Raw genomic sequence first — 27,927 nt, forward strand, 5'->3', positions numbered from 1 at the left:
GAAGATGGACTCTGAAAAACAAACTGAGGGTTCTAGAGGGGAGGGGGGTGGGAGGATGGGTTGGCCTGGTGGTGGGTATTAAGGAGGGCACGTTCTGCATGGAGCACTGGGTGTTGTGCACGAACAATGAATCATGGAACACTTCATCTAGAACTAATGATGTAATGTATGGGGATTAACATAAGAATAAAAAAAAAATAAAAAAAAAATAAAATAAAATAAAACAACATATCCTGCAATAGCTACAGGGCTGCTACCAAGCTAACCACCATCAAAAATAAGAATACTTTTACGAATTAATTTTCATACTACACCATAGTCCATGAAAGCAAAGAAACAAAACCCTTCAAAATACCTTCCTCCAGATTTGGGAGGCTTTATATTTTCTTCCCACAAGAAATTTAATCTCATCAAGACTGTATTAATATGGCTGTAACATTTACATTAGGAAGATTTGTATACTACATCTTCAGCCCTGGTATCTCAGAAAACTAGGCTCCCTAAAGCCATTAGAACTTTCTAACGAGAACTGAATGGCCTGTATATTCTTAAAACCATGAGACCTCTTCAGAGGATATGGCTCTCTCCCTGTACTATTGAAACCAACCAATCCACATGGCATAGCTGCCAGGATCCTTTCTTTTCTTTGCAATAACCAAAGTCACTGGAGACCTTAAGGGAAAGGCAATTTATATAGAAACAGCAGTAGGTGAGGGTGCTCCATAGAGGAAGTGAAGCCAGGGCTCCCAGGGCTGTCTTTATCCTATGCATGTCTACTCCATTCTTCTCTCTCTGCAGGCCAGATTCCATGCAATGTCCACATAATCATGACCACCAACCCTGAGTTTAGAAAAGAGTAGTCAGACTAAGTAGAGCCTCTGATTCCTAATTCCAATTTCCTGGGAGAGAAATCTGGTGGGACTGCCTTGAGTCAGGTGGACACTCAGGTGGACATTCATTGTAGTCAGGGACATATGTTTATTTACATTGATGTTCCTGCCACCTACGTTTTTATACCTGACATTTCAAGAAATGTTTAAAATGGTTTTCAGTGAAAGGGTCAAGTACACCATACATCCAGAGGAATGTGGAAACTGGCCACAGGAGTAACAGCACTGAATCTTACAATCTTTTCTTGCCTGGATACATTCTCCCTGCTTGCTCAGACTTCCTGTCTTCTGTCCAGGTTTCTACTGGGTGTGCCTCTTCAGAGACTGACCTCCATCTAAGCTCCCAAACCCCACTGTGGCCAGTGCCCTCTTGCCTGCTCTGATTCTGACCTCCATTCCCTTGCTCTGATGTCATAACTGGCCCACTGCTCTGCACTGAGTGATCTCCCTCATTTCCAGTTTTGGCTGGGGACTCATATCTGTATGTCACCTACCCTCACATAGTTAGCAAACCAAAAATGGGTCCCTAATCCTGATCTTTCCCAGATGTGTTCTCAACCTAGCAATTACAAGTCTATTAATGCCTGATCCATCACTGCACTTCCTGTTCCTAATTTAGCTATCACTTAAGATTATATTAAAATGTGTGGCATTATTTAATTTACTGAGTAAGTGCAATTGTCCAAATTCTAGTTCCCTGAATGTGATATATAAGACTCCCATAAAAATAAAGTTTAGTTTTAAGTTACATTATTCATTCTTATAATTTAATGTGAGAAATTCCAGCAGACAGCCACATCAGCCTACTGTATGACTTCATTAGTTAAGCAGAATACTGATAATCATAGTAATAATTACCTTTCCCCCAACATTTCATTATGAAAAAATTTCAAACATACAAAAAGGCTGAAAGAACTGTATGGTAATTATACAGCAAATCATGTATATACCACCTAGATTCTATAATTAACATTATCATATTTGTTTTATCACATAGCTAACCGTCTACTTATCCATCCATCCAGTCATGTGTCTTATTTTCAAAGCAAATAATTACATTCTATAGTGCTCTATAGATTACAAGCGAATTCAGACAGTCCCCAATTTACGATGGTTCAACTTAAGATTTTTCAACTTTACCATGGTGTGGAAGTGGTATCCATTCAGTAGAACTCCTACTTGGAATTTTGATCTTCCGATCTAGCGATATGTATGTTACACTCTTGCGATGCTGGGTAGCAGCAACAGCGAGCCTCAGCTCTGTCAGCCACACCATCACAAGGGTAAACGACCGGTATACTTACAACCATTCTGTACCCAAACAGCTCTTCTGTTTTCACTTTCAGAGCAGTATTTGATAGATTACAGGAGATATCAGTACTTTATTATAAAATAGGCTTTGTGTTAGATGATTTTGCCCAACTATAGGGTTATAGATAGAAGTATTCTGAGCATGTTTAAGGCGGGCAAGGCTAATCTATGATGTTCAGAAGATTAGGTGTATTAAATGCATTTCAAATTACAATATTTTCAACTTATAATGGGTTTATTGGGACATATAACTCCACGGTAAGTCAAGGAAATCTGTACACAGAATCTCTTAATTTCTGAACACATTTCCCTGTGTATGCATTCCCATTAAATGCATATTGATTCAATACATATTTATTAACCCTTCATATGTGTAAGGTACTGGGTTAAGTGCTGCAAACGACACTGAGATGAATAAGACATGTCTCTCACCTTAAGGAGCTTAAAGTCAGAAGTGGAGACCATCCAGTATGGTAAAAGCTGTAGGAGGAACACAAGATCTACCTGGTCCTTCCGAAGGTGGATGAAAATGCACTTCCATATTGCACTGTATTTTCTTCACATGAGTATTGAGCAGAAACTCACTTATTTCTTTCAGTGATAGTTTTTGATATAACCATGTTTTAAATTATAAAAGTAATACAACAAATTGGCAAATGTGGGAAAATATGAAGAAAAATTGGTAGTTATTTCAGAGGAAACCCCTGTGGACAATTTTGTGTATTTATTTCACATGTTTTTATGAAAAAGCTGTTATATACTTGTGAGGTAGGTCTCTGAAAATTGGGATCATAGGTGTCAATCAGTTTTTGATCCTGTCAGAGTTTTATATAATATTATACATACGTTTATTCCTTGCTACTAAATAGACTTCAAAAATGCAATATTGATAGCTGACTCTACATGTTTCCTAGAGACATACTTCATATGATTTTACTGCTCTCATATTGTAAACATGCTGTTTTCAGTTGTCACCCTTATAAGTAACAATGAGATGAATAAGGGTCTACAGCTCTGACGGTCTCCTTGGGGGGCAGTCCTCAAGGTGAGGTCACCACGGCGGAGAGCATGGACTACCAGAGCGCTTTCCAGGGGGGTCTCCACCCCCTCACTAACACTGCACACACACACACACGAATGTATCCCCACCAGTGCGGTAGGTGCAAATTACATCTCTTTATTAAACGTACGTTTCTTTGAAAAATAAGATCAGACATATTTTCTGGCCAGTTGCTAATGTAAATATACAACAATACTTTTCGAGGACGTTATACAAAAAGAAGGTTCCCAGAACACACATATGGTTATTCAACGTCCGGGAGTGGCCAGGAAGGACAACAAGGAGTTGACATTTCGGTGGCAAGGGGTGTGCTGATGACGATGTCAGCAGTACTCACCAGTTTGGCGATGCCCCCGTGGCGTCTCACTGCCTGCCGGGCTCTTCTAAACTTGGCAACATTTGCGATTGTCTCAGCTGCCAGGCATTTCAGACTCTTATGTGGAGAATCAAGTATATTAACCATAATTGGTAAGCCCCCAAGGTCAACAATATTACGTCTGATTTGAGGATTATGACTGATTTCCTTCAGGATTTTTAATGAACCAATCTAAATGAGAAAATAGAAGTTAGAGGTGAAAATAAGTGCTTAATGTATAACCAGTGCTGGAGTTTTAAAAATTCCAAGTCTGCCTCAAATCCTTCCCCAGTGAAGTTTTTTACGGAAATACTTTGTATTCCCAGGTGTTACCCATAGCCTCATTTTCCTTCAATTATGCCGACAAACATTCATCATTTAAGAAGCACATACTAATGGAAAAGAACCAGAAGATAAACAAGAACAGCCGTGAAGAGAAGAACAGCGAACAGCCGAAGGAGCAAGTTATCAGTGAGGTAGCAGGCAAAGACAAGAACGAAGCAGAAGTGACAGATATGTATCAGTAAAAAGGGAAGCACATGGAGGTATGAACGAGGTTTGTCACCATGTAAGGTAAGCCACTCACCTTACATTTGACTTCGTCTGTATCAAGTAAATTTATCAAAACTTCAAGGCCTCCGACATCCCTGATTGCCAACTGGCAGGTCTCCTGCGCTAAGTTGAAATCCTTCAATGAGCACAATGCAATCACTGTAGCTATCTGATTTCCTCCCTACAAAGGTGCAAGGCCACAGAAAGGTTAAATAAGATCATGCTTCCATAGATATTTACTTCATGGTTATGAATCCATGAACTGGGAAATGTGTCTCCCCATATATGGTACATTAACTTTCTTTAAGTTCTCCGAGTGGGTTATAATTTGTCAAATGAATCATGTAGAGTTGAAGCATGAGAAAGCTTTACAGAGTATCATAAAACGTTATTCCAATTAAGAGTCAACATTTAAAGGTGGTCTGTCTGCTTTAAACAGCTTGGGCATTAGGCGGTATTAGTACATTAAAGAGAGCCGAGGGGCAAGCCTTGAGAGATCCACTGAGGAATGTAAGTTTTATGTCGAGGTAACAGGCAGTCCCTGTAGTTCTTGAACAGAGTACTGTGCAATCCAAACCGTGTCTGGAAATGATTCTCACAGATGTATGTAGAACAGTCTGGAACAGGGGAAACCTGGAGAAAGGGAAACCATGAGGGAAGCGGTATGATGATCCCTGCTGGGGTGGGGGCGTAAGTGGGAGAAGAGCCGTGGGGTTGGGAAGGAGGAGGCGATTCCACTAAGAACTGCAGATGACTCAGTGTGTGGATAAAGGACAAAAAAAAGAAGCCTTCAGTATGGTGAGCACAATGCTGGCCCAATGAAGAGAATCATGCAATCAACGTCTGCTTAGCTGATCACCAGATGTCAAGGGTAGTGGGGAATGGCTCCTTTAAGATAAAACAATCTGGGAGATTTAAAAAAAAAATTAATGATTGATCAGTGAAACAGACCTGCCAGGAAATTATAATCAGAATTCATTGCAGGAATTCTTAAGCAATGTCCACCCATCATTAATGCTTTGCAAATCTTCTGAAGGACACAGCATAGTACATCTTACTTCTGCTATTAAGACTGGATGGTAAATAAGAGTTCCAGTATAAGCTCTGAAATAGTTCATAAGACACAAGAGCAATATTTCTAACAGAGCTAAGAATAAACTATTTTTGTAAAAGGTGCTCATGAAAGATGGCCACGGATCTCAACCTCAAAACATAGTATAGGGGCGCCTGGGTGGCTCAGTCGGTTCAGCGTCTGCCTTCGGCTCAGGTCATGATCCCAGGGTCCTGGGATCGAGTCCCACACTGGGCCCCCTGCTCAGTGGGGAGCCTGCTTCTCCCTCTCCCTGCTGCTCCCCGTGCTTGTGCTCGCTCTCTCTGTCAAATAAATAAATAACATCTTAAAAAAAAAATCAAAACATAGTATGAATGTCCTCAAATCTCTCTCCTTTTTGAGGAAAGACACCTACAAATTATGTTTATTCTCATTTGCTAATTATTACTTTATATTGCTATATCTATTGTATATACATGTTCATAGATATAATATATACACTTAGCACAAAAATGGAAATTATATTCAAGCTGCCCAACCCCCTCTTTCATATCACACACGCACACACGCAAATCCTCTCGTGAGTTCAACACAATGTGTTACTTTTAAAATGAGAGGCTGAAGTGGGATTATAAAAGGGCAAGTATCAAAAAGATGGAGAGGTTTAGACTTCAGCCTTTCCTCTTAACCCTTTCAGAAAAATCCCTCTACATCTCTAAAAATGTTACAAACCACTATCCCGTGCTGAGACCACTGTCAACGTCTGTTTTCCATACTAATTTTCTTTCTGGGCAACCCAGGTTGTCCTCTATATTCAAGATTAAATTGAGAATGGCATAAGCCTTCATTTTATTATTTACATTGAAAATAGTGAATTTTGTTCTTACAACTTTTAATGTCTTTTTCTCAATATTGAGAGAAATTTTTAACACCACCAATTGTCCTACAGTTGGTTTTGAAACATAAAATAGTAAATCCTTCACTTATTCCTTTCAATTTTATAATCTCCCTTGTTTGGGGGGCATAGAACCCCCCCACAAACACACACATTAGCACTTCTAGTGCCTTACTTTTAGAAAAAGAGAAGGCAGATATTTAATAAACCATAAAGAGGAATCTAAATGCTAACCATAATTCAAGAAAATAATATAGAAAAAAGGAAAAAAAAAAGAGAGAGAGAGAAAGAGAGAGAATTATTTAACAAGGCTCTTTTGCTGAATTTAAATGGGTTAAAAGGAGCCAGAAAGTTCCCCTGGGGTACCCGAAGGAGCAGAGCTGGGCTCCCACTTTAAAAGTTTAAAAATGCAAACCAGGAGCTTCAGATAGAAGAGTTCTTAGGCAGTGGCTTCAGACTCAAGTGTGACTTGAAAGGGAGAAAATGTCAAAAATCATGTCATGCCTCAGTCAGGCCAAGAGAGTCCACCCACACACATCAAACTCTGAAGGAGAATGTCCTGTCCTGGCATTCTCAGTTGCTCATGATCAAGGACCTTCTTGACTGCTATTCTTGCATCGTATTTTCTTTGGTAGCATTTTTCTACTTACACATTCGACACAGTCATGTTTCCTATTTCATTTCGAGGTCTCCTAAATTTTTCTCTTGTAGATTATTTCTATCTTTTGTGCTTTATTTCATCATATGCATCATAACCAATGACATAACATTTTTAAAGAGTTGTGTGATTGCAGTAGATGCCCAAAAGGTAAGAGGTTATATTTTTCTGAGTTATCTCTAAGCCAATTTTGAAGCCAAAGGATGGAAAATTTACATTTATCATTAAGAAGTTAGATCCTTATAGAAAAAAAAATTCTGTAAATCATCAGCTTTTTCTGAAAATCTGGAAACATATTCATAGGCTTGAGAGATTTTTTTAGAACAGTTTTATATTAGGGAAAGTTAGTTTTTCCACATTTCAGGATTTAGTTCTACTCTTGTCACTGACCACACTCCCCAAAGGATTATAAATCTTTCAGAATGAATACCAGAGGATGGGAGCCAAAATATTCAACATACAGAGCCACAAATGTTAGCCAATTGCTATTCTTTAAATACCAGCTATGTCAAAGGATTTTCGAATGTTTGTTCTACTTTGACCAGATGCCATAAACATCTTACTACGGAGAAGCAGTGCAAATATGCTTATTTTTCAATAAAATCTCCTCTGAGAGTGTAATGAGTTGCCAATACTTATTTTCACATTTTATCACGTATTTGCATTTGTGAAGTTTTAAGAGCTGGAGAAAACATAGTAAAACATTATTTTACTAGCTTCTGAAGGGTTTTGAAGAATGCCTCCAATGAGCTTTTCCACTTCTTAAATTAGTACTAGTCTTTTGCTCATCGTCTTCCCGCCCCTGCTTCTTCTCAGACATCTCCAGGCTCTGTCAGCCTTCGGATACTTTGCAGTTTGCATTCTTTTCTATGACCGGAGACATTTGTTTATTGTCAAAATCACGTTTCCAACGTGCAAAAGTTGAATAAATGTTACTTTCCTTCATTTTCCTCAAATTTTCTTTTGGAAAGAGAAAGTCAGTAGAGGACACTTTTCTAAATAATGTTTCTCTTTTTTTAAATAAAATATTTGAAATAAAAAAGTATTACCGTATCTGGTATATAGACTAATACCTACCTCCACCCCCCTCACTGCTGATAACAGAGAAATAAACATTTACGAAAAATTGAGATGACGAATGTATTCGAGACTAAATGAGGGAGCAAGCTGCCTCCAACCACTATTTTATTCTTTCATTCAACAAATTTGCACACTTATTATTCACCGAGTCCGATGCCAGGAACTAAAGACATCCTGATAGACAAAAACAGACCTGGTCTTTGCCTTGTGGAGCTCATCAAGTTTTGTGGAGAAGAAAGATTTTAATATTTGAAGCCCATCCAAATAAATGAAAACTTTAGGAAGTGCTAATATGGGAGAGCAACACAGAGCAGCTATGGAAGCTTGCAATAGGGGACTTTGGGCCAGGACCTCAGGAAAGGTTTCCCTGAGGAAAGCATGTCTGGACTGAGGTGCGGACAGAGTGGGAGCCTTCCCTGGTGGAGGAGGAGGGACGTGATGAAAGGCATGCCAGTCAGAGGAAACAGTACGTGTAAAGCCCTACGGAGGAGGGGAACATGGCCTGTTTAAGACCTCACGAAGGCCAGTGTGGCTGAGCCCCGGAGCGTGAGTGGCAAATGGTCCAAGACAAGCTGAAAATCTAGGTGGACAAAGGAATCTGCTGGGCCCATAGGCCAGGTTGAGGATTTTAATCTTTATTCAAGATTGTTAGGAAATAGTCAAGGGTGTTGTTTTGGGGCAGAGAGGGAGGACTCACATGAGTTGAGTACATTTTTAAAAGATCACTCCGGCTGAAGAGGCCCCTGCAAGGAAGGGGCAAATGGGACATGTGGAGACCATGCAGGTTACTGCAGCTATCCAGAGAAGAGGTAACTGGGATTAAGAGGTCAAGGTGACTCATTATGTGTCATAAAGACTTCAAGTAACGTGGTTCAGAAAAGGTAAGATACCATCAAGCTAGTGGACGAAACTCTGGTGGGCTACATGCTCACAGGGCCATCATTCGGAGCTTCCTGTCAGGGTCCCACATGGTGACAGCAAGGTAAGAAGGCAGGCAGAGGCACAATCAGGAGTGGAAGCCCCTTTTCTGTTCCCTGCTGTCTGCACTCAAGGGGCAGTGGGTGAGACCCGGGGAGGTGACACAGCCATCACACTGCCATCCAGCTGGCTTTCAAGGTTCTCAGCACTTTTTTCCTCCAGACATGCCACTCAGAGAGCAAGAAAAGTGAAGCCCCGCCAGTGACTATTTTATTGATGATGACAGAGACCCTGGCACCCAGCACAGAGGTTGGCTTACAGATACTCTTCATCTCCCAGGATCAGAAACGGTAAAAAAGTCAATGCTCAGAGTGAGTGGCATATGACCACGTAAGTCAAGGTAGTAAAATACATTGCTTTGCCTTCTGTTTATTTGCAAACTGATTTTATACTGAATGATTCAGCACTCATAAGCCTCAGACTCAAGAGAACTCCAGGAAAGAAAATGAGAAAATACTGTGCCAGAAGAAAAAAGAAATTAGACTCAGACTGTTGCATTACAAGTTTGCTGAGAATTTTTATTGGGAATGGGTACGGAACAATGCAAGCATTCCCTACACATTCCTTTTAAATAGACATGGAACATTTACAGAAATAGATAATCTGCTGGAATGTCCTAGTCATTGCAATGAGGAAAAATTTGTAGCAAATATAACTGCCTTCCTAAAAAAATTCAGAAGACTACACTGAATAATTGTGATAATTAATAGAAATAGCTCAATAAAGTGACTAGATATAAGGGCAACATTCAAAAATGAGTAACTCCCCCCATACACTAAGAATAACAAATCAAAAGGTGTAATTTGAAAAATGTTCCCATGCCAGTATTAGTAAAATAATAATAACAAAAATATCAAGGAGTAAATCTCACAAGAAATGTGTTGAAAATATATGGAAAAGAAGCTATTAAGTTTTACTAAAATACATACAAATTTAAAAATAAATGAATGGCCATACCATGTTGCTGAATAGGATAACTGAATGTTATTAAAATTTGCAGACCCACAACTATATGGTCAATTAATCTTCGACAATCTTGAATAAATACAACAGGAAAGAAAATCCAATGGACAATTCACAGCACTCACCATAGCACATACCCTCCCCAATGTCTATCACCCAGCCACCCCATCCCTCCCACCCCAGGCTGCTGAATCACAGATCTGTACCTCTGAAACAAATAATACATTATATGTTAAAAAAAAAGAAGAAGAAGAAGATAGCAGGAGGGGAAGAATGAAGGGGGGAGAATCGGAGGGGGAGACGAACCATGAGAGACAATGGACTCTGAGAAACAAACTGAGGATTCTAGAGGGGAGGGGGGGTGGGAGGATGGGTTAGCCTGGTGATGGGTATTAAAGAGGGCACATTCTGCATGGAGCACTGGGTGTTATACGCAAACAATGAATCATGGAACACTGCATCAAAAACTAATGATGTAATGTATGGTGATTAACATAACATAATAATAAAAAAAATCCAATGGAAAAAAGACAGTCTCTTCAACTGTGTTGGGAAAACTGGATAGTAACATGCAAAAGATTGAAAGTAGACCACTTTTTTATACCATCCACAGAAATAAATTCAAAATGGATTAAAGACCTAAATGTGAGGCAGGAAACCATTAAAATCCTAGAGGAGAACACAGACAGCAACCTTTGACATCAACTGTAGCAACTTCTTACTAGATATGTCTCCTGAGGAAAGAAAAAGAAAAGCAAAAATAAACTATTGGAATTTCATCAAAATAAAATAAAAAGCCTCTGCACAGCGAAGGAAACAATAAAACTAAAAGGCAACCTATGGAATGGAAGATTTTTACAAATGACATATTTGATAGAGAGTTAGTATCCAAAATCTATAAAGAACTTATAAAACTCAACACCCAGAAAACAAATAACCCAATCAAAAAATGGGCAGAAAATACAGACAGACATTTCTCCAAAGAAGACATCCAGATGGCCAAAAGACACATGAAAAGATGTTCAACATCACTCATCATTAGGGAAATACAAATCAAAACTACAATGAGATATCACTTCACACCAGTCAGAATAGATAAAATTAACAACACAGGAAACAACAGATGTTGGCAAGGATGTGAAGAAAGGGGAATCCTCTTGCACTGTTGGTGGGAATGCAAGCTGGTTCAGCCACTCTGGAAAACAGCATGGAGGTTCCTCAAAAAGTTAAAAATAGAACTACCCTATGATCCAGCAATTGCACTACTAGGTATTTACCCAAAGGATACAAAAATACAGATCCGAAGGGGTGCATGCTCTCCAATGTTTATAGCAGCATTATCAACAATAGCCAAATTATGGAAAGAGTCCAAATGTCCATTGACTAATGAATAAGTAAAGAAGACATGGTGTGTATATATATACAATGGAATATTACTCAGCCATCAAAGACTGAAATCTTTCCATTTGCCACAACATGGATGGAGAGAGAGTATAATGCTAAGTGAAATAAGTCAGTCAGAGAAAGACAGATACCATATGATTTCACTCATATGTGGAATTTAAGAAACAAAACAAATGAACATGGCAGGGGGGCGGGGAGGAAAACTAAGAAACAGACTCTTAACTAGAGAGAACAAACTTATTGTTACCCAAAGGGAGGTGGGTGGGAGGGAAGGGTTAAGTAGGGGATGGGGATTAAGGAGGGCATTTGTTGCGATGAGCTCCTGGTGTTGTATGTAAGTGTTGAATCACTAAGCTGTACACCTGAAACTAATATTACACTGTGGTTAAGTAACTGGAATTTAAATAAAAACCTGACAAAAATTGCAATTTATCCAAAAGTAATTTATAAATTCATGTAGACTGACCAAAATCCCCAACAGCATTTTTGAGGTTTTTGTTTTTTTCTAATTTGATTTTCAACTTTTCTAAAAATGATCTGGAATGGAAAATATGCAAAAAGTAGTTCTAAAAAATTTAAGAAAACTCTCTGGCCAATCAAATATTAAAATACACCAAAGTTACAGTAATTAAAACAGCATGGAACTGGCATAGGAGCATCCAAATAACTCAATGTAACGGAGAAAGATCCAGAAACAAACTCTCACATATGAGATGACAATATCATAATATCTCAGATCACTGAAAGAGTGGAGGAGCCAATAATCTGTGTTGAAACAATGGACTCTCCATCAAAGAAAAAAAGGAAAATTAGATCCCAACCTCACACTACACATAAAATGACATCAAGATGGATTCAGGATCTGAACATTTTTTTTTTAAGCTATAAACCTACCAGGAGGAAATAGAAAAAATTTTGTTCTCTTGGAATGATTTCAGAAAAACCTTCCTAGCTCCTAAGACACAAAACTTTATAATATAGCCATGAAGGAAAGGCAGTATAGTTATTAATGTACAATTTTAAAGTTTTCAAACAGAAGAGTAGATAAAAAGACATGACAAACTGAGAGAAAATATTTGCAAATAATATAACAAAGGATTAATTTGCATTAAGAATCAAAAGACAACCACAGAAGAATAGGGAAGGTATACAATACAATGGTTATTAGACACATGAAAAGATTTATCAACCTCACTAGTAATCAGGAATATGCAAATTCACACACGATACATTCCCTCCCCAATTGGAATTAGCCAAAATAAGAAATAAAAAAAGACTGTAGATTAGTGAGAATTTGTAACAAAGAATCTTATTTCTAGACAAACAATTTTAATACCCTGGAAAGATTTTAAACATAATCAATGCCTAGACCCCACTTCAGACCAATTCGTTTAAAACTTCCATGAATGTTACTTGGGCATCGGGGGTCTTTGCTTTGTTTTGTTTTGTTTTTAGGAGGCTTGCTGATTTCATTCTGCATTCAAGGTTGGAAATCACTGGTATATTATTAATTAAGTGTATATTGACATTTGCTTTGTGTAAGGAGCTATTAAAAACATTTTTTTTTTTAAATACAAACCAAGCTTGGTTGGTTTCTTACTTTTCATTACTTTCCTTTAAATTTAAAAAATTTTGGTGGAGTACTTATCACACTTCACTGTGCGTATATTTTCTTGTTTAAAATAGCTTTCCTGAGGTGGAATTGATATGCAAAAAACTGCACATATTTAATGTAACCAATTTAATGAGCTTGGACTTATGTGTACACCTGTCAAACCATCCCCACAATCAAGGTAACAGACACATCCATCACCTCCAAAAGTTTTCTTATGCCTCCTCCCTTTTTGTGGTATTTACACTTACCATGAGATCAAATACCCTCTTACATCTTTTAAATGTACAATGCAATGTCGTTAACTATGTTGCACAGCTCTCTAGAGCTTCTTGTGAAACTAACACTTGTACCCATTGAATAATACCGTCCCATTAGAACTATCAAAATTTTAAATGTCCATACTCTTTGATCCAAGCAACTCCACTTCAAAGAATCTATCCTACAGAAATAGGCTACATATCCAAAGAATACGTAAACATATTTGCTGCAGCAATGTTGTAATAATAAAAATTGATTTGGGGGACAAGACAAAATGTTACCGGTAAGGGGACTGTTACATAAGTTATTGATAGATACATATAGTAAAATACTACGTGGTAATTAAAAGGACTGAGGCGGATATGGAAGATCACCAAGAACACATTTAATATCAAAGGCACACTGTAGCATAACAAATAGTATGACTTCATTTTGTGTATAAAAATTATATAGGTGTATGTATATACACAGAAACATCTAGAAGGGGGCTTTCCCTGTTATTCTTTTGCATTGCTTAAATTTTACCAAGGGCATATGTTAATGTATTATTTTTATAAGATTTTAGTAATTTAAATACAGAAGGGAAATAAGGAAGAACTAGAAGCTTCTGCTAAGCCCTGCATGTCACAGAAATACCAGGAGGCCACAGCCAGCCACACCCACCCAGGGGGCAGGAGCTGGGAAAGGAGCTACAGCCCTTGCCAGTGGGAATGGCAAAGGCTAGTGGACCAAAAAGGGACCCGGAGCTTAATACTTTTCCTACAAATATGCAACTTCTAATAATAAGTACAGTGGAAGTATACACAATGGAAGTCTATAAAATGAAAAGATCACTTATACCAAATCTGGTACCTTTTACTCCTGAACTCTTCTATTTATGTATTCTTCAGTGTGCTCAAATTTCTATAATAGGACATGAATATGTGTTTTTAAAATAAAAAGTAAAGCAGCCTAGAGCATTATGTAAACTGGGAACTAGGCAACGCTACTTTTCTACAATTTATTTAGCCTCTCAAATAAATTTGGGGGAAAGCATACTTTGAGGAACAAACTATATAGTGTTGCTACAAACACATCAGGCAACAAATTCCCCCAAAAGACTGATTACATTTTCAGATTACGTAAAACTGAACAGAATGGCACATAAAACTTAGCAAAATTCTTTCCAATCAAAAATCTTATGACTAGCTAGATGGGCAATGTGTAATATTGTATCATTATACTCTAAGCTGGGGGAGCTCACAGTATGCATTGATGGATGGATGGATGGATGGATGGATGGATGGATGGATGAATGAGTTAAAGCTTAAGAAACTTCCCTTGAGATTTTTAATGTCATTTTTCAGTAGGTAAGTTGATGTGGTTGTACATTGCTAGCTAATGGTATAAACTGTTATGATTCAGTAGTGTTACTTTATCATACTTGGCCAATTATCTTTGCCCTTCTCCACTCTTGTTTGTTTATGAGAGCCAAGGGGCAAAAAGAATTTATAGCTCAAACACTAAAAAGCTTATTAGTTTATCTGTAGAATATAGATTCCTCTGTGGAGATGAGAAGCCTCTCCATCACTTCCATTACCTCCTTTGTCATAAAAAAGGGACAATTTTTTTGTGGGCAATATATGGACATACAAGTTACACACATTTCAAGTAATCCAAATACTTAAAATATGTTCATGACTTACACTGCATTATTTAAGAGTAAGTTTGCATAAATGCAAACTCTACTAAGAAATTTTTTAGATGATGCAATTTAAAATATCTTATGATTTATAACAGCTAGTCTTGTTTTGTTTTGTTTTGTTTTGTTTTTAAGTACAAAACTCCTCCTACTCTTTTTTTGTCATGGAGACATTTTCTTTTAAATTTAACCCACATCAATGCAACACTATATGTATTAACTTAAGACTGTTTCTCAGGAAGGTGGGAGTAATTTTCCTTTCTAACTACTGGCGTTTATTTGATATATAAACAGTGGCCACCATTTTCCATTTTTTAAAGAGTATGTTGAACATGAATAAAACTGTCCTATCACAGTCTTCTCCGTCTCTTTAATTTAGCAAAAGAGTACACTCTCATACTGCCTTCCAAAAATGAACATTGAATTCCTTTGTTAAGAAATGCTCCCTGTTTAATTAGTCTCTTACTCAAACGAAGAAAACCAAGCGAGAGAGAAAATAGGAGCATACAATAGCAAGGCCTGCAGGCCGTCTGGACCCTGAGTTTCTTGACAGAGGGACAGAATAACCAGGCAACAGGCAGTAAAGATAGAAGCCGGGACACCAGCCTGGCCCGCAGCCGCCTCGCCTTGTGTGTGGCCCAGAGTGAACTATTTCTCAGCTTTTCCACCAGTGAAACAAGGATCACACTACCTGCCCCCCATACCCAAAACCCGAGTAATGGGAAAGGAATTTAATTAACTGTAATTGATTGCAAAGTACATCAAATTCCTGCAATGAAAAATCCTATAACTCCCAATTACCACTTAGAAGAACTCTTTAACCAATTAAGGTGGTTGTGTGTGTGTGTGTGTGTGTGTATGTATGTTTTTAATCAGTTCCTGAAAGATCATTAAGGAACTGAATGCCACAAAAGTAGTCTTTAACAAAGGTTTTAAAGTTTCCAAAATGTCTCTGCGGTGAATCCCCTTCCAGAGGGGAAATCCAAAACATGCCAAGGACAGAGCCTGCAGTGTCTCTTGGGAAGCCCTGTGGAATTTCTGATGTGATTCTCTGAGATGTCACGGTGAAGTAGATGTCACGGCTAAGCTGGGGGTGGGGGGGAGCCACCAAGTACCGTCACTTTTCAGGGCCTGAGAAATCTGAATTTGTGGATACATAACAGAAGACTAATTAGCAAGACCCCTGGCTCACATGCAAGGTGAAATCAACACCAGTGTTTCATGAATTTGCTCAAATACAATAAAAAAATTAGGCACTCCCCCGCACCAACACACGGTGGGTGGGGAAAGAGGATAGATGTGTGGTGATGCCCAGCTGAGATCATATGCTGCCACTCAGCAGCCTACACTGGCCACTCTCCACTGAGTGACACATGGCCAGACAACATCACCATCCCCCTGGGACCCAGGGACAACGATCGCACGGATCTCAGATTCAAGAATGATATCCCATTTGTGAATTTACATTAAAAAGGGCATTGTTTCCCAACTTCATGGCTAGATCACTTTTGGTTTTAGTGTGTAGGAGCTTTCAACTGGAAGGAAACTAAACATTTTTCTCTTTTTGCTTCAAACTTTGCTATTTATCTTTCTTTAATTAATCTTTTTTTATCTACTGGCTAGTTGCATAAAATTACCAAATAAAATGTTACTTTCTTTAAGATTTGTTTTTAAAAAAAGGCCAATGAAGCAATCTGTTAGTAAGATGGCAAACTAATCCTTAAGGAAAGACTACCATTGGGATAACATTGGAATTCTGATCTAAAAATATTGCCTTGGTCGTACTAACTCGAATGGGAAGCAGCTACTTTCTGATTAGTCATATTCAGTCTCGAATAAAAAGCCAAAAATAAGCCCATATGCTCCACGTGCTCATTCATTCCCCTGGTTTCTGAAGCAGTAGTTCGATTTCTAATGAAGACTGTGAGCTTCAGTCCTTTATTTCCAACTATGGCATGGACATTTCTCCTTGGGTATTTCACTCTCTTCAAACTCAATCTGCCCCACACCAAAGCCTCCTCATCAACTGGCCTGTTTTCTTTCCCAGTCATTTCTTTGCTGCTTCCAAGGACATTATCCTATTCCAAGCCCCCAGCACACTCTCACTATCAATGCAACCCCCTTGTCACTGGCCTTCTGTCTCTTCCCACCCTGATTCAGTCTGCATACCACCTGCTGCTGGACTCAGCTTCCTAAATCCATGTTTTCGTCATCCTGATTCCCTGTCTGGGCTCTGATCAAAATCCCAGGTGTAGAAATAGGCCTCCTGTAGGGAAGAGACACACCTGGGAACATGGCCCTGGGGATTAACCCGAGATTCTTCCCTTATTGCAGCAAGGACTCAGGAATAAGACCATCTGAATGAAGCCCTTCAGAGCAGGGGCAGACATCTCCAAGCCTGCTTGCTAATAATCTCCCATCTGAGCCTGGAGCGGATGCCAGGGTAGTACTGACAGCTTGTCCTCAAGGGACAAGGAAATGCCCATAAGGGAGATAAAGCATGATTCTACACCCAGTCTCTGCTGTCCCTCCAAACTACCTAAAATCTCGACCAACCGCATTCTTGGCATCACTCTGTAGTCTCCTCGATGTTCTCTCGGATTTATTTATCCTGTAGTATTAAGTTCCATCCCCCATCCTCCTTCAATCTACATAGAAATGGATTTCAATAGGCTTGCAACCTTGTGTCCAGAAATTCAGTCTTCAATTTAATGATACAAACATTGTGTATGAGATGTGTATGAAAGGCAGATCTACTTATAGTTACAGCCTTTCAGCATTTTATCTCACTTTACCAAAGAGTACCCATTTGTACTAATTTATAATACTATATAATACCTGTGACTAACCCACATTTCCAAACAAAATAAAATTCCGCAACTCTCCTATTTCACAAAGGGATTCTCCATATAATTGACTAGTGAGTAAAACTGCATTTTTACAAAAACTCACAGAATTAATGTGGGGCACACATCTTACCAAACTATCTTCTCCAATCGCTGGAATCGATCCAAAGCAAAACATTTCTAATTGCGAGATTTTAAAGCAGCCCCGGCCGGGGTGGGGAAATAATATCCTAGAAAGCTAGCAAATACAGCAATAAAACATATCTACAAGGAGAAAGGGAACAGGAAAAGGAGGAGAGAGGAGAGTGAGAGAAGGTGGGGAAGACGTACGTCAATAGCAGAAGGAAGGGCTCAGCAGAGGGAGGAAAAACAGTTCTCCAGGAGCTGAGCACAAAGAACAGCATAGCCTAGCCCCTTGGGAACCAATTCTCTCCCTATCACACCTTCTGAGGAGAGGGTGGAGAGGCAGGCTTGTGCTCACTGGCTAGACCCCCTGCAAGACACGGCAATGAGTTTAATATGGTCCTTCCACTAACGTAGCTGACAAGACAGAGAAGCTGAACCGTAAAGACAGCAGAAGACCGAATGTAAGTGTTTCTCACTAAGGAAGTGGAAAAGGTGGTTTATTGCTTCATTTGGAATTAGGACACAGAGTCACAAGTTATTTGGGGGGAACAGAAGTTGGAAGGTTGGTGAGTAAAAATGCAAAGTCTTCATTAGTTTAAAAATTAAATTGTGTTCTAAAAATCCAGATTAAAAGAATATATACATATATAAAACTTGTAAGTTGAAATGAATGTATGTCAAAGCCAAATAATTAAATACAAACTCCCTTTACTTATGTGCCAAGATCTGAGCTCATAACTGGATAAATAACAAGCTATAGTTCGTTGACCTGTTTGGGTATTAATGAGCTCATCAAATTTTTTTCAATAATCACAGGCATTGCTGTACTTGGAAAATGGTAAGTAGAAAGTCAGGTCAATATTAACATTTCTCTGCTAGTGTAAGCCTATATTTAAAGGCATAAGTTTGCAAATTAAAATGTCAGGTGTATTTATTTTGAGATTACCTAGAGACATTCAATTTTGCATTTCATAGACTTTTAATATCCTTTTGTGTTCCCATATAAAACATTTATCTGTGTCAAAAAGCTTGAAATCATTTGTAGATATACTTTTTCTTTTATTGGCTATGTTAAGAATACCTACCTGTGGGAACTATAATAATTCCAAGCAATTTACTGTCTGGCCAAAAGTATCACATTTGCACATGATTTATTGATGAATAACGTGTGCAGGCTTAAGCAGCACTTCATCAGTAAATGTTTTCCTTAGCTGTTCTGGGACAGAAATAGTGCATCCCTTTTTGGCCTCATATTATATGGACTTATCCTAAATAGTTGAAAAACTCAAGATAGTTATTCAATAGTTACGCTATTATGAGAAACTCTCATTGCCATGTTCACTGGGAGGATATTATTAAGGATGTCATTCACTACCACACTCACTGTCTGCTTCATAAGTCCTCAGGGAGAAAATTCTTTCTGCTCTCAGTCCCAGGATCAGTTACACACATTCGCAACTGGGCTATTTTTACCTTATAATGGTAAGAGCCTTTCCCTCACTGTATTAACTCACTGCATTTCCCTCCTTTTATTGGTTGCTAGAAAATTTAAGCAAAAATTGAAGGCCAGCTGTGCAAGTCAAGAAGACTCCACGCCCTATGTTGTCTATAGTAATAGACAGTCATTATTATTGTAATATGTAATATATGTAGTAAAAGTAATAGAAGTCATTATTATTGCTAACAAGTCCTGAGTACTTTCTGCAAAGCACTTTACATGTGTTGAATTTTATTTGAAATTCATAATAATCCTTAAAACACGAGAACTTTTGTTTTTGCCACCTTGACCGATGAGAAAACTGAAGCTCTGAGAGGTCAGCCAACTACCTCAAGGCTACTGAGCCAGTAAGTGGCCAGACCACGGACTCAACCAGAGTCTTTCCGACACGGAAGATCATGCTTCTAACTGCTCTGTTAGTCTGCCTCATGCTTCTTCCCCGTTGACTCTATTTCCTTTGACTAATGAAATAAAGAGACCAGAATTCTTTGGATAAACCCCAGGGCTCTTACAATCTTCTTCCAAAAGGTTATGTCTGAGCTGCAGTGTCCGTCTGGCTCAAGCTGTTGAAGTGCTGGGTGGCAAAGTTCTCTGATGCCATTTTCCCCCCAGAATGACATGAGAAGAGGAGAGATCATGGGAAGAGCCACATTCCAATAAAGTAGCAGGGGTACCAACGGGAAGGTCTCCTGAGTCTGGACACTGGTGCTATGCGTGCTGGGCTGGGCCACTGTGTCGATTGCATGGTTTGTATGCAGACACCTGCCAAGGGGGTGTGCCTGACCACGGGGCCTGAACTCCAACTGGTGCTTCAGCGAGGGTTTCCAAATTCCTGACAGATATGAATAGTCAAGATCCCCAAATAAGAAATCAAAATTCCCCCAGATTCTCAGGAATTCTTGAAATAAGTTATTCCATGTTTTTTCCCAAATTTTATTTGTATGTTTTAGGTAATAATGATGACCATTATAGTGAACATTTTCCATAATAATAAACAGTAAATCATTTTTTTTTGTGATAGAGATGCTAAAAATTTCAGAGGTTTTCTATTAAAAAAAAACAACCTCAAACATATCAATTGCAGTAACATGTAAAATGATCTCCACCTGATATTTGATAGCACTAAAAGAAGGCAACATTACCACAAAACAAATGCCAAGTCGAAGCCATTTTAAAATTGAAAGATGATATAAAAATATTTATTATTTATAAGATATTATTCTTATCAGATGAAATTTTAAAACAAAGCATTAACCATCCTCATGGTCTTGATTTTTGTTTCATGACAAATATTCCAAACACACACAAAAAATTTCTTTTGTTTTGTACTGACATGGGTCAAATTGTTAAGAGGCTTTCAAAAGCATAGCCAAGGTGGGATTTGCTTCATCGAAGCTCCTATCCTTTTTTAACAATGAAAATATTTTATTTGCTTGCCCAGATTCTGGTTTGGCCGTTGAAATGTATGTCGCAATGGGGAATTAGAATACTTTTTCCCAATTTCCCAATTTCTTGACTAATTTTTCTTGGGATTCAGAATTCAGGAAAACATAGAATTTTTTTCTGAGAGATGCAGGGAATTGCAGCTGGGGCCATGCTCAAAAAGGGGGCATATTTTTCCTGCAAAAGGAACTTTTTCAGCTATAAGTCTGTGTCCACGCAGAGGATGTTTGTTGAATTCACAAAAATGTGCATATAAACTATTTTACCTGTCAGCTTTGAAGGATCTCAAAGGCATCAGAAATGTAGCCTTAAGTAATTTAGGAGTCACATAAATATCTTTACATATGCAAAGCCACTGGCAAATGCCCTTGGTTCATTTGATCTAAGACGTAGAAAAGCTGGAGGAAACTATGAGCTAAGTAAAACCATTAATTTTACAAGTACTTCTCAACTACAGCTTTAGACCTGGCCTACCTAGACATTATCAATATCAGTTATCCGTTAATATTAATCTGGGTTTTGGCAAATCATTTCCCTCGCCCTGCCCCGATTCAAGTCTTAAGTACATTATATAGGCCATTGTTATGTAACATGTTTCCACACATGTTACTGTTGAGGGTAATAAAATAGGACTGATACATATTTTAAGCACCTACAATGTACCAAACACTATGCCACATCTCTCAAATATGTTTTTCCAACCCTCAAGTAATCCTATAGGACAGGTATTAACTTTATTCCATAGGTTAAGAAAAATAAGGCTCAAAACCATAACCAACAGCCATACTGCTAGTAAGTGACACAGCCTAGAATTTGGTTGTAGTCCAACTTCAAAAAATTCCAAGCTCTTGCCGCCACACCATACTGCAAGTTGTAAAATGGTGGCAAGTCATAATATCTGCTGGCTACTGTGGCCCAGGGGACAGGGCTGGTACCAGGCAGCCTGGCTGGTCCATGAGGACTAACCTTGCTCTCCTCAGGGTAATAAGACCTTCTCCCCCATGCACACTTAAATAATAACAGGGGTTTTTACTATCCTTATTTGAAAGAAACATATAATAAACCTGGAAGCCCAATATACATTTTTGGGAGAGGAATCAAAATAATCATTGTAAACACAATACAAAAGGTCTGTCTTACCTTTAAATATTTCACCAGCTTCTGAATTTGCCAGTATTCTGATGGCAAATCTACATTTGCCTCCTGACGATGATCGGGTGGTTCTTCATCTTCCTCACTCTCTGAGGAGCTCCCACTAATAATTTCCTCAATCTTCTCAGCACTCTTACTAAGAACAATAACAACCACCACATATAATAAATATATTAATGCTACAATATGGATGTGGTTATAATCATTAATATTTCAGCAATATGAACATAAGTAAGGAATAAGATACCAACACCTTCTGAGTTCTAGAAGATCTTTGTTAAGACCTAAGTGAGGAGATGAATAAACCCCTGTCTCTATACCAGGTACAGTTCATTATTATTGCCTTGCATGCAATAATAATAAGGAAAATAGTAAGAAATGAACAAGGGCATTAAGTATGTGTCCTATGGGTGTGCTATACAAAAAGGCAGCCATCAGTCATAGTGGTTAAAAAACCTGCAGGTTATTTATGTTTATACTTACTTTATTTATTGAATTGTGTTTATATTTATTTAAGTTAATTTACTGAATTGAAATGGAATACAATTAAAAATTCAGTTTCTCAGTCATACTAGCCACATTTCAAGCACTCAATACTCACATGTGGCTGGTGGCTACTATACCAGACGGATCAAATCAAAACCATTTCTGTTCTCAGGGAAAGTTCAATTGGGCAGTGCTGCAAATGCCCAGAGGAAGTGTGTCTCTTTTATGAAAGGGAGTACACTTTGTTCCTTACTGTTCTAGAAGCTTCCAACTCAACATTAAGGTCATGGACACCAGCAAGTTCACTCAAGCTTTCATGACCATATCTAATTCATTCTCACTTTCTCCTTCTCTCCATCCACCCTTCCCTCCAACCCCCCATGTGCTCTCTTCTATAAGTGTCTTTCCTCATTCTCTTCTGAAGCATAGTAGGAGAAAGCATGGTACTACTAATTGCACAGTAGCAGTAACTTTCAAGTTTTATTAATTTTTATAAAATTGTATGTGTTTGAGAGAGTGAGAGAGAGTGCATGCACAAGCAGGGGGAGGGGCAGAGGGAGAAGCAGATTCCCCACCAAACAGGGAGCCCGATGACGCGGGGCTTGATCCCAGGACCCAACTAAGCCACCCAGGCACCCCTGAGTTTTATTAATTTTTAAGATTCTCTGATTTTTTTTATTTCTCAAATGTGCTCTAGCACAGAGAGTCCTGCAAGACAGCGCTGTTGTGCGGACTGGGCCACAGTGGAGTGAAATTGAAATCCTGAACTGAAGTGCCTGTTCCAAGTCAGCAAGCTACGGGATGAGTTTCAGTGTAATGTATTCTCCTGTCCAACAAATGGCAGGAAACCTGGGTTGGGTACAGAGCAAAATCTGGTAGATAAGGCTTACTTAAGAATCAATGTAAACTTAACTCAAAGGTCCCAGATTGAAACATATACTAAATTAACCTATATTCTCTGGAGAATCTGTAAATGTACTTTTCCTTAGCCTAACAAGCTCCTGGAGTTAAGAGCAGGGTGCAATGGGTTTACCCAATCACTCCCAAATCACGTTAAAAAAATCAGTACCCCTAAGGAAAGCTGTTCTCTTTCTCCACTGAGGAATCCGTTGACATATAACTTTAAATGGCTTTCCCTATCTTACAAGGTTCCCTTCCTGTCCTGCCCCACAGCAACCATACATTCAGGAGGTAAAAAGAAGCAAACCTCAATGTTTCTTTGAGCTATGAACTCCACCTTAAGAAATACTTCTCTACCACATCATTATATCCACTTAAGCAAGAAGAGACATAGAGAAGTTCTAATTTTTGTCAGAGTAATGGCTGTTGCTTGGATACATTACTCCTTTACCCTTATCTATCACTCTAGAGTTCTCTGACTCACTAAAATTTGACTTAAAATTGAAACACTTTAGGCCAAACACTTATTTCAGGAAAGAGGAAGTAGATAGAGTTTTCTTTAATCTTCCGACTAAGTACATAAAAATTCTGGATATTATATATAAAACAAACATGAGAGGGCTCTAACAGATAGAAAGGAGAAGAAAGACTATATAGGAATCTGCGGACTTGAGGAGCAACACAATGGTGAGTTACTTGGATTTTCTTTTTGTCCCATGTATCCCAGATTGGGTACTAGAGAAGACAGTGATGGGGAAACACCAATGAGCACAGAAAATAAGCACATAAGAAAAGCCTGCTCTTTCTTCTCAGAGGGCCAGAAAAGGAACAACTTAATAAGACAGAAAACTTTTAGGCAACAAATGATCTATTCTAGTCAACACCACAGAAAACACTGTGGCCTACCTCCACTTCTGCTAGCAATGGCCAAGCAGAGAGCTTGGTGTTCTAACTTTATCAGACTACAGCAAAGCTCCCTAATCCCCATGCTGGAGGGTGTCAGAGGAGGCCTAATGGAGAGTCAGGACTTTCACCAACCCCAGCCCCCACTGACAAATTAACAAAGGGTCCCTCCCTCTCACAGACAGGCTGGTATCCACAGAGACCTAGTCAGAGCTTGAACTTCCATTACCACTCAGAAATAATGAGGAGCCCCTCACCCACCTCCCCAGGTGTCAATGAAAGCCTACTTGAAAACTTGTAATTCCTTCTCTAACCTGAGGAGGCAGCACACACCTTGTCCCACCCATGTGGTATGAGAGGAGGCCTGCTAAAACATAAGATTTAAATAAGATCCAGAAGAATTAAGAGAATCATAGAATCTCAAAAATTGTTAAAAATTACCCATTTTCTTACCATGCTCCAAAATGGAATAGATTAAAAAAGACTTTCATGGAAGAGGGGGTTTGAGAGAACAGAAGGAGAAAAAGAAAACCAAAAAATGAAAAACAGAAAGAACGAACAGAAAAATATATATATAGTGACAAACTTAAGCCCTAGCATAATAATGACATTAAAGGTAAATGACCTAAATACATCAATTAATAGACAGAGTTTAACTTAATGGACCAAAAAGAAAAAGGGAACCAACCAAATGCTATCTACAAGGAACTCATTTCAAATATAATAATATAATATTATTAGTTTGAAAGAAAAGGAGAAAAAAAAAAACCCACCATGCAAACAATCAAAAGAAAGCAGAAGTGGCTATATAATATCAGATTAAGTGGACATGAATAAAAAGAAAATGACAAGGGCCATAGAGGAGCATTACATAATGATGGAGACATATCAATCTCAAATATGTATACACCAAACAACAGAGCTGAAAATGCATGAAGCAAAAATAGAACTAAAAGGAGAAACAGAAAAATTGCAATTATAGTTGGATACTTCAATACTTCTCTCTCATCAATTTATGGAACAACTGGACTGAAAATAAGCTAGGCTACAGAAGAAATCAACAACACCAAACAACATGATTTAATCCACATTTATAGAACACTCCAACAGCAGCAGGCTATACACTCTTGTAAGCACCCAGAGAATCTATACCAAGACAGTTTTGCCACACAAAACCTCAAAAAATTTAAAAGAATTGAAGTTATATAGGGTATGCTCACTGCCCATAATGGAATCAAACTAAAAAATCAGTAACACAAACAGAACAGGAAAATCTCCAAGTGCCTGGATACAAAAATGCACTTGGGTTAAAGAAGAGATCCTCAAGGGAAAAAAAAAAAAAACAACCCACAATCGGGGCACCTGGGTGGCTCAGTCATTAGGCATCTGCCTCCAGCTCAGGTCATGATCCCAGGGTCCTGGGATTGAGCCCCACATCAGGCTCCCTGCTCAGCGGGAAGCCTACTTCTTCCTCTCCCACTCCCCCTGCTTGTGTTCCTTCTCTCGCTGTCTCTCTCTCTGTCAAATAAATAATCTTTAAAAAAAAAAAACAACACATTGAACTGAAATGAAGATGAAAATACAACATATCAAAACCTTTTGTACACAGATAACAGCTAATCCAGTGCAGAAAGGAAACTATATAGCACTAAATGCTTACATTAGAAAAGAGAAGTCTCAATTCAATAATCTAAACTTACATCTAAAGAAACTAGAAAAATAAAATAAACCCAACATAAGGAACTACTAGAGAGCAGAAATCAATAAAAGTAGAAGCAAAAACAATTTGAAAAATCAGTAACAAAAAGCTGCTTCTAGAAAAGATCAATAAAATTGACAAAACTCTAGCACAAAAAGAAAAGACACAAATTATCAGTACCAAGAATGAAACATGGAATATCACTACAGATCCTGCAAACAACAGGATAATAAGAGAAAACTATGAACAACTGTACATATGTAAATTTGACAATCTAGATAAAATGGACAATTCCTTTAAAGTACAAACAATCACAACTTGCCCAATATGAAACACATAATTTGAATAGCACTACAACTATTAAGGGAATTTAATTCACAATTTAAAAACTCAAAACAGAAATCTTCAGGCCCAGATGGTTTCATTGTAGAATTCTACCAAACACAGAAGAACACCAAATTTCATACGATCTCTTCTAGAAAAGAGGAGCCAACTCATTTTACAAAGCCTCCTATCAAACCAGACAAAGACAGTGCAAACGAAAACACAAACTAATACAATATCTCTCAAGATTGTAGATGCAAAAATTATTAACATAATATTAAGCATATGTAATTCAGCTACATATAAAAAGGATGAGACCACTATGACCAAGTAGGGTTATTGCAGAGATGCAAGGCTGACTTGGTATTCAGAAATCAATCAATCAACCACACTAACAGCCGATAAAAGAAAAATGACATCATACAATTGATGTAGAAAAAGCCTTTGACAAAATTCAACACCCAAATGTGAATAAAAATGCTCAGAAAACCAAGAACAGAAGGCACCTTTATCAACTTGATGAAGAATATTTGTATAAAAACCTACACCATCATCATACTTAACGGTGGAAGACTAAATGTTTTCCTTGGGAAAAGAGACTCACTATGAACACATGCAACAACTCAGATGGATCTCAAGGGTATTCTGGTGATGAAAACAAAGCCAATATCAAAAATGTATAATTCCATTTAGATGATAGTCTCAAAATGATGAAATTATAGAAATGGATAACAGGTTAATGGTTGCCAGGAGTTAGGATGGTGGGGAAGAGGCGTGGGCATAACTGTAAAGAGGTGGCAGGAGGGACTTCCCAGTGGTGATGGAACCCTTCTGCATCCTGACTGACATGGCCAGCACACACATCTACATGGAATAAAGGGACATGGACCTACGCATGCACATTACACCAATATCAGTCTCCTGGTTTTGGTGCTGTGGGATAATTATGCCAGATATAACCATTGGGGGAAGCTACGTGAGGGGCATGAGACTCCTCTGCATTATCTCTGCAGCATTCTGTGAATCTGTAATTATTTCAAAATAAAAAGTTTCAAAAATTGTCAAACAAATTGAATAGTTTATTATGTTGAACCCCCCAAAATAGGATAAATGTAGTACGGTGTCTTAAAGTTTGTTCTTTTTCTGAGTGCGCAAACTTTATAATGTGAAATTTCTGCATTTCTTCCCACCACCACCCCAAACTCACTAACAAAAGTGGCTGACCCTCCTTCAAATACACCACTATTGTTGTCAAATGGAAAACTGGGTAAGAAGTTTATTAGCCTTTTTTAATGGCTGTTTTTTTATTTTTATTTTTTTATTATTATGTTCAGCATATAGTATATCATTAGTTTTTGATGTAGTGTTCAATGATTGATTCATTGCATATAACACCCAGTGCTCATCACCACACCTGCTCTCCTTAATACCCCTCACCCCGTTACCTCATCCCCCCACCCCCTCCCTTCTATAACCCTCAGTTTGGTTCCCAGAGTCCAGAGTCTCTCATGGTTTGTCTCCCTCTCTGATTTCTTCGCATTCAGTTTTCCCTTCCTTCCCCTGTGGTCCTCTGTGCTATTCCTTATGTTCTCCGTATGAGTGAAAGCATATGATAATTGTCTTTCTCTGCTTGACTTATTTCACTCAGCATAATCCCTTCCAGTTCCATCCATGTCGATGCAAATAGTGGGCATTTATCCTTTCTGATGGCTGAGTAATATTCCGTTGTATATATGGACCACATCTTCTTTATCCATTCATCTGTTGAAAGGCATCTCGGCTCCTTCCACAGTTTGGCT

At 38.4% G+C, this 27,927-nt stretch overlaps 1 protein-coding gene across 4 annotated transcripts in view; it reads right to left on the reverse strand.

The window, feature by feature from the left end:
* Window positions 1-27,927, reverse strand: part of ODAD2 (outer dynein arm docking complex subunit 2) — a 175,852-nt gene that overhangs the window by 116,287 nt on the left and 31,638 nt on the right. For all 4 annotated transcript variants that reach the window (XM_081820782.1, XM_081820781.1, XM_006739479.3 and 1 more), the window contains 3 exons: window positions 21,805-21,952; window positions 4,203-4,349; window positions 3,599-3,808 (listed from right to left, as the gene is read on the reverse strand). In XM_081820782.1, coding sequence (XP_081676908.1) covers window positions 3,599-3,808; window positions 4,203-4,349; window positions 21,805-21,952 — 505 coding nt within the window. The remainder of the gene's footprint in view (window positions 1-3,598; window positions 3,809-4,202; window positions 4,350-21,804; window positions 21,953-27,927) is intronic.

The sequence above is a fragment of the Leptonychotes weddellii genome, chromosome 5 (assembly GCF_054177405.1).
Source record: "Leptonychotes weddellii isolate Sample4059 chromosome 5, ASM5417740v2, whole genome shotgun sequence".
NCBI classification, from domain to species: domain Eukaryota; kingdom Metazoa; phylum Chordata; class Mammalia; order Carnivora; family Phocidae; genus Leptonychotes; species Leptonychotes weddellii.